An 8314-nucleotide genomic window follows, 5' to 3' on the forward strand; every position below is an offset into this window, starting at 1 on the left:
AAGTTTTTTCACCTTGAACTGTTTACTGAAAATTAGTACGAATAAGTTTAAGTTATCGTTAACGTTGATTTATTGTATTATAAGTTGGAGATTAAGTACTTCCATTAAATCAGTGGTATAACAACAAGTGTCAGTCAGTCAGTAACAATGTAGAACTTCGTACGTACGTACATCAGTCCGAGTTGCCATACCACATTAGCACAGAGATACTATTGTTGATTCAAATCCCGTAGAGGTGGAAATAGCAAAAGTATAAGCAGTAATCAGAAACATTAGGGTTTGAAGATGTTATTCAAGGACTATAATACAGTGAAATAAATTTGAAAAGAGAAAAAAGAAAGGGGCATGAAGAGTTGAAAAGATTAGAATTTGGGGAAACACAAAGAGTGGACGCACCTGCACCATTGCAAATGATTTTGAGCTACTCATTCAGGGTCTCTAACCATCGGTTACTATCATCTTGAGGACCCCAACCAGGTAGTCTACACTTACCAACATGACTCACTTCACTTGTCATTGTAAAATAAGTATATAACTTTTGACGTGTCTTGACTAATCGTAGTTCCTCATTAATAACTCGAGAAATCCACTTTAAGTTTAATTACTAGTGATCATAACTTTGAATTATCAATAGAAAGTTTGTAAAGATTAGATGTAGATCAGATCAGAGATATGATAAATAGGTAATCGATAGTATGGGATCATCTTAACATAATATGGTGTGCCAACTGAATTTAGTGATATAAACCATTACATGCCAACTGATATTATCAGGTAAACTGAACTCACTTCGAGACTTGAAGATTCTAAGTTCGACATCGTATGAAATTGTGAATTTACTTTGTTAAAGAGTCCCAAGCCAATATTAACTTTTCATTTAGTGCTACATTATGTTTTAAATCTTCTCTAATTGATACATTTCTTTAATGAGGTGTAAAAAAGAAGAAAGCAGCATCATGAACACAAACTTTGTGGAGAAGTGAATTATCAAAATTAGTCTAATACGTTTCCATTGCATAATTTGCCTACTACCAACAATAAAGATTTACCGTTGAGTAAAGATGTGAAAGAGAAATAAGTTCCTCAATGAAATCTAATCCTTATTCAAACTTGATATGTGATAAATGTAACTTTCGTGTGATCTATCTCGAATTGAATGGTCTGGTGTCATTGCTAGTACTCAAAGAAATTGATTCAGTGACGAAGACAACTTACAAACATATAAACATCTTTAGAACTATTATACATTGGTATCAGTGTAGTACGTAGAACATTCGGCAGTCTCTAATCACATATTGCACCTAATTTCAATAGATTTTCATATAGTTTTTCAATATTCACATGATTAAAACACATTGTTAATTGTGCTTCACGTTTCTCTCAACTCTATTGTCTAACTATACAATATCGATCACTAAATAGAGCTAATGGACTCACTGTAATTAGATATTCAAGGTAATTAGTTAGTTTGATTGATTTCTCTCTTAAATTATTCATACCACCACACGATTTGATAATACTGATACTGACTGTAAAGCTGCAGCTAATAATAATGGTGGATTAAACAATCGATATGCATTGGCTTACTTACTTACTTACGCCTGCTACTCCTAATGACCAGCATTCTACAACCCACTCTGTCCTCAGCCTTCTTTTCCAATTTCATCCAATTCTTGTTCATTTTTCTCATGTCTATCTCCATTTCCCGGCGTAATGTGTTCTTTGATCTTCCTCGTCTCCTTCGACCTTGAGGATTCAATGTGAGGGCTTGTCTTGTGACGCAGTTGGGTGCTTTCCTCAATGTGTGTCCTATCCACTTCCAGCGCTTCTTCCTCATTTCTTCCTCCAATACAATCTGGTTTGTTCTCTCCCACAATAGGTTGTTACTGATATTGTCTGGCCAACGGATCCGAAGTATTTTGCGTAGACAACTGTTAATAAACACCTGAATCTTCTGGATGATGGCTTTCGTAGTTCTCCAGGTTTTCGCCCCATACAGTAGAACTGTGTTGACATTTGTATTGAAAATTCTGACCTTGGTGTTGGTTGACAGACAGTTGCTTTGAGTTCCAGGTGTTCCTCAGTTGTAAATATGCTACTCATATGCATTGGCACCTTTAGTTAATTCTGTTATATCCTAGTGAAGATTTAAATTGCGGGTAGCTTCTGCGAACTATTAGTGTAGTATACAACCCCCTTAGTTGTTAGTCATTATTCCTCTCTTCTTTGCTATTGACCTTTTACTGATTTAATTTGTTTCCATACCTTCTGATATTAGATTTCATTACAATTTCAGTATTTTATTCTATTATTATTGTCATGACCTAGTGAAGATTAAATTACGGGTAAACTCTGAGAACTATTAAAGGACTAATATTATACATGCACTCTTATTGTATAACTATTTAGTAACTAGATTATGTATATCCATGTTCCTCTTAGCTTCATTTTGACCGATAGACTATTATGATACGATTTACTATTCTTAAATTATACTCACTTCACTAATTACAATCTCACTGGTTGAAGTCATGAGTCAATTAAAGCTAGACTACCATAGAAAACCTGGGAGCACTGGATGGTCGTTTCGTCCTAGTATGGTGCCCCTCAGCAGTGCGTATCTACGACCTCGCCTCGCGAGATTCAAACCCAGGACCTATCAGTCTAGCACGCAGACGCTTAACTAACTAGACCACTGAGCCGGTATCTAATAGTATTAATGTCTAACTTCAACTAATCCACAAAATTGAGCCACCGTTTACCATTGTCTTCAGTGAGCTGATATCTCACAACAGTCCTGGTTGAACTCCACTGGTCACTGCTTCTAACTAGAACGCCAGGAAAGACCTCTTGAATTCAGTCACTAGTGAGCAGATGGTTATTATCAGAAGATGTTTCGTGGAGAGTTTAGAAATTTTAGTAGTTGAAATCATGAGTCAATCGAAGATAGACCACCATGGAAAACCTGGAAGCAATTACAATCTCCTACGTTCACAGTCACTTCAAATGACTTATGATCTCAACTATTAAAATTACAACAATATCCATAAAATCCCTTTCTGATATTAAATTGTATGTTTGTTTGTTTATCTCTTGATTGAATTATTATTGACTTAATGGGCTGTATGCTGTTACATTGAATGAGATTTCTTCTACAAATTTGCTAGTTGTACAAATAACACCACTTCATAAATCTTCGAATACGAATCTGAAGTTTCTATCGTTTGACGATTGTTAAATCAGCGCCTCTTGAACGACTAATTACTGGAGAAAAATAGCTTAGACCGATAAGTCTGTGGAGTTCAGTGAATTCGATTGATTTACTACACACTGTATTGTTACTATTTATTATTGGTGGCTTTATTCAGTATTATATTTAAGGTACGATATAGAATTCTCAACACCAAGTATTTCAACAAGTTTCGTTCTCTTATTTCTTGGTCGATATTGACGATAAATATTGAGTGGTTGCCAGATTGAAGTTATCAGTCCAGGAATCGATAACCATGATATCCCTGATTGAGCTTTCTTGAAATTTGTACAACGAAATTGTTGGGGTTGTTAAATCCCCAAAACTCAGTTACTGAATACTTTACTTTTGTAAATTTATTTTAAAATTTCGAATTTCTTGTTTTCTCGCCAAAAGTGTTCATTTTCACCTTCATGTCGTATTTCCCACTTTGGAGAATCTTGAACGCTCTTGGCTCGTTGTATCATTTAGAATGCTATTTTGTAACGCTTCCCAAGGACAATTTTATGCTATATATATACGTTTGATTTGTGCCTGTTGTTATTGCTTGTACTTCTGGCTGCTTTACGGAATATATTTCCGTATTTCGAACTTGATCTTCTCTCTCTAGTTACCGGAGCTGGGACACGTCAGAATACCTTGTTTATTGATCTTTCGTCACCGAGTCTTTGTTCCATTCGCAAACTAGGTGAACTTGTATTCGCTTCAAACATAGCAGAAAGATTTTTCACTTTACAGAAACACACCCAAATAGGTTATGATAATAAAAGACAAACAGAAAACAGTTAACTTGTTGAACTATCTAGATGGTAGGAAACTAGTAGCCCTGATATTCAAGCAAGCGATCAAATTGTTTATAATCATAGGAATCAAGTTTTTTGTCTCTCTTGACTAAATTCTATTAATTTCAATGGTTAAGATCATGAATCAGTTGAAGCTACACCACCATGAAAAACCTGGAAGCACTGGACGGCCGTTTCGTCCTACAGTGAGACTCCTCAGCAGCGCGCATCCACGACCTCGCCCACCACGAGATTCGAACCCAGGACCTACTGGTTTCGCGCGCGAGCACTTAATCACTAGACCACTGAGCTGACCGTCATCCAACGGTGGTAATGTCTAACTTCAATTAATCCACGAAATTTAGCTCCACATCCACCATTGTCTTCAGTGAGTTACTATCTCACAACAGACCTGGTTGAACTCCACTGGTCACTACTTCTCACTAGAACTCCAGAATATACCTCTTGAAGCCAGTCACTAGTGAGCATTCTATTTATTTATGATTATATATTTAGATATTATGATACTTTCAAATAAATCCATTTCATACTGAATTATAGTTGAACATAAACCAATCATTTGATGAATATCTTCACTTAGAAACCTATAAGGTCATTCGATTTGAATACCAGCATGATTTCATTCATTATCAGTTATGATGGAAACGTTATAGTACATAATGTGATTGTTTCTATCCATTCATATGCTTCTACTTATCATTGAAGCAGAAGATCTATGTATTGATCGTTGAAAAGCGTCTTCTCATTCATTCATGTTTATCTATAATCTGTATGGAAGACGTATTAGTTTAGAAGAAGCGTCAAATTTACAAAAATCAAAATATGATCAGTATTTCCATCATAGAATATCTTCATCAAAATCCAATATAGATGTGAAACATTCTAATCTTCAAGTGAATTCACCATGGGATTATGAATTACAAAGATTTTTAATACAAGGTGGACGTCAATTATTAACGCCTAAAAGATTACCTCATTGTAAACGTTCTATACAAAGTGCTGGTTCACGTTTATTACAAGAATATAAAATAAAACAAAGTGAATATGAACAAGATATGGAACAGAAACATGATACCTCCCATCGTGTTAATAAACCTGCTGATAATGATGATGGCGATGGTGACGGTGATAGTGATGATGAAGTTTGGAACATTGAATTCAATGGAAAAGATTATTCCTCCAAAAAACATTCCTTATCAGCTGATGTTAATACGTTACATAGAAAGGATAATATGAAATCATACAATTTACGTATAAGACTGAATGATATCATACAAAAAATTGAAGATAATCAAGGTATGAACATTGATACATTTAATTATTTAAATGATGACAATAAATTGAATAAAAGTAAAGAGGATATTCGTTCTTCATCACCTTTATCCAATTCTACTTCATCATGTCATGCTCTGTTACATTCAAGTCTTCATGCAAAGACATCACCAACATCATCATCGTCATCTTCAACACCAACATTTCCTTCCTCTTCATTCAATGAAATTCCTAATGATTCTAATGATGAAATCGATATTTCTAATGAATTCAAATTACATTCCATGAAAAAGATACGGGTAAGGATTATAAATAAATTCTTGTTTTCTTTTGAAAGACATATCCTTCTTTATCTGTACATTGATATGAATATTATGTTGATTCAGATTCAGATTTGTGTAGTAAGAATAGAAGGTCTACGGCGTACACTTTTCCTTTTCTAGTGTGCTTCTATGAGTGTCCAGTATTCTCATGTATGAGTCAATTGAAGGTGCGGACACCACTGCTTCGGATAACAGGTTCAAAGAATTGATGACTCGGAATGAAAACCTGTATGCTGAGAGTATTTTGTTCGTTCTTGGCTTTTCTACTCGCGTACTATGTCTTCTAAGATGTCCCGATCTAGTGGGAAGAAAAAGAGAGAATATATTAGATCCAAAATCATTTCTTAATATTCTAAATTAGTCTGCGATAGGACATAGTAAAGAGGTCTAGCTTTTCAAGCCGCTCTTTGTATGGTAAACCACAGAGTTCTGGAATTGCACGGGTAGCTAACCTCTGTACTTTTTACAGGATATCCAAGTCACCTTTTAAATAGGGGATTACAGCCTCAACGCAATTCCTAAGCTTAGTTCTCACCAAGGTTGTGTATACTGTAGTGAAAATGGTAGTATCTACCTTACTAAATATCCGTCTTGGAAGTATTGGGCAGTCAATAATAAATTGGCTTTCCTAATATCAGTCCAAGCGCATCACCATTTCAAATTACTTAGACTAGTGATCGTATTGTACAGAAATCGGTAAACTTTACAATCACAAATAGAAAGTTACAAATCTCGTTACTATCATGTGATTGGTTAGTGATATTTTTAAATATACCGGTATCACGGGAGGTGGGAAGGGGTGAAAGAGTGTGAGGGAGAAAAGGTGAATCAGAAGTCATTACTTACATGATGCATAGTAAAAATACATAACACTATCACAATTGATTGATCACTGGGTAGCAATCAATGTCGTGCGTGTCTAGTCCTTTCCTGTCGACGACATCCAACCACCATCTAATTTCACAATAGTGCACTCAGTGTCAAGTCACATAGACTGATGGCCACATTGCAACATGATCGATAGCATTCGATCTGCACTATTAATAAGGACTAGACACACATGACATTGATCACCACCCAGTGATCAATCAATTGTGATTACATCTCAGTCTTACAGGATGTCGGTCGAGGCCCCGGTGGTTCAGTAGTAACGTCTCTGACTGTGAAGCTGTGTGACACAAGATCGAATCCTCCAGGGAGCACCAGTTCCCCCAAGATTAGTTACATCTTTCTGACGAATGCCAAGTATCACGAAACCCGGGCCCAGGGTTTCCCGTCGACTACCTCCAACCACCATCTAACATAACACTACCTATTTCAATAGGATGTTATATTGTTATAAATAATACTAATAATACAGTAGATAGAAAAAACTTGGACAGAATTCATGTAAAAACCAGCAGTTCATTTATAACATAAGAAGTTATAATACATAGAATGTTTAGTACAACTGAATACCAAATTAAGTGACGATATTGAGAAAAGATAAACAAGATATGTAAAGCAAAGATGGATAGTGTCTAGCAGTGGAACCCAGTTCGACGGGTTTTTCGTCTGATCTGGAACTGGTCAACCGGATGTACCTGCATCTCAGAGTTGCTCACTGTGGGACTCTAACCCAATACCGTCCGCTTCAAACGCCATCGTGTCATCCACTTAGTCACTGAGTCCTGATAATCAAGTGAATTTAAGCTTCACCCCATTGCACAATCAAGGAACCATCGGGACTCAGTAGCTAATTGGGTAACGCGATGGTGTTTGAAGCAGACGATACTGGGTTCGAGTCGCAGAGTGAACATCAACTCTGAGATGCAGGTACATCTTGTTGACGAGTCTCAAATAGGATGAAACGCGCGTCAAACTGGACTCCACTGCTAGTCACTATACATCTTTGCTTATAATGCTTGTTGATTTAGGCAGTATCGAGGCAATATGCACATATACCAATGTGACACTGATCAATTGCAGTCCTAATCATCAATGTGAAGATTCAAGTAAACAATAACAGATGAATTTAAGGTATGTGAAGGTTGTAGAACAAATCAATATACAAAAACAATATTAGTTGGTAAGATACACAGTTTATTTAGAAGTACATCTGAGGAAGATTATTTTTCTCAGTTAAAAAGTTCATCTCACCTTGATAAAAGTTGTAGTAATATGCTATAGAAAAATCTCTATTGATTCTTATTTCGAGCCATATGTAGATAATGTATCAAGCCATTGAGTTGGATCAACTCTAGAATCTCAGTTGGGGCTAGTTGTGATGATGCGACACATACAAGTCATATTCAAATTTTCTTCAAATAACGACTCCGTATCATAAATTAACCACCTCCCTACTTATTTTCAGAGTTGGAAGATAATGTGCAATACGGAAGTTGTAGTGCCTGGTACCATATCAAGCCCACATTGGTTATTCTAGCTTCTCCTCAAGCCATTTTTATACCGTCACCTATTCGGTTATTAACCCCAACTGTTTTACTTACCCGATTCATTACATGTTTAGAACTTATTTTTGTTTGACTACAAATACCGAGTCACGCTTGATTAAATTGAGTTGGCTCCCATGGCTTCTCTGATCCGTTTTTTTCGCTCTCTCTTCTCCTTCTTCCCATCGTTTCCCTGATTGCGTGTTCCGATCAACGATTGTATGAAATATACGT

General features: G+C 36.0%; 1 protein-coding gene across 1 annotated transcript; it reads left to right on the forward strand.

Annotated features, from left to right (window-relative positions):
* Window positions 1-4805: 4805 nt before the first annotated feature.
* MS3_00000537 (uncharacterized protein) lies at window positions 4806-5936 on the forward strand (the record flags this gene model as incomplete). The annotated part of the gene is made up of 1 exon (XM_051208265.1): window positions 4806-5936. One exon carries the CDS (start codon window positions 4806-4808, stop codon window positions 5766-5768), a length of 963 nt encoding a protein of 320 aa, XP_051063907.1. The 3' UTR covers window positions 5769-5936.
* Window positions 5937-8314: the final 2378 nt, after the last annotated feature.

This window comes from Schistosoma haematobium, assembly GCF_000699445.3.
Source record: "Schistosoma haematobium chromosome Unknown HiC_scaffold_549, whole genome shotgun sequence".
In the NCBI taxonomy this organism is placed as follows: domain Eukaryota; kingdom Metazoa; phylum Platyhelminthes; class Trematoda; order Strigeidida; family Schistosomatidae; genus Schistosoma; species Schistosoma haematobium.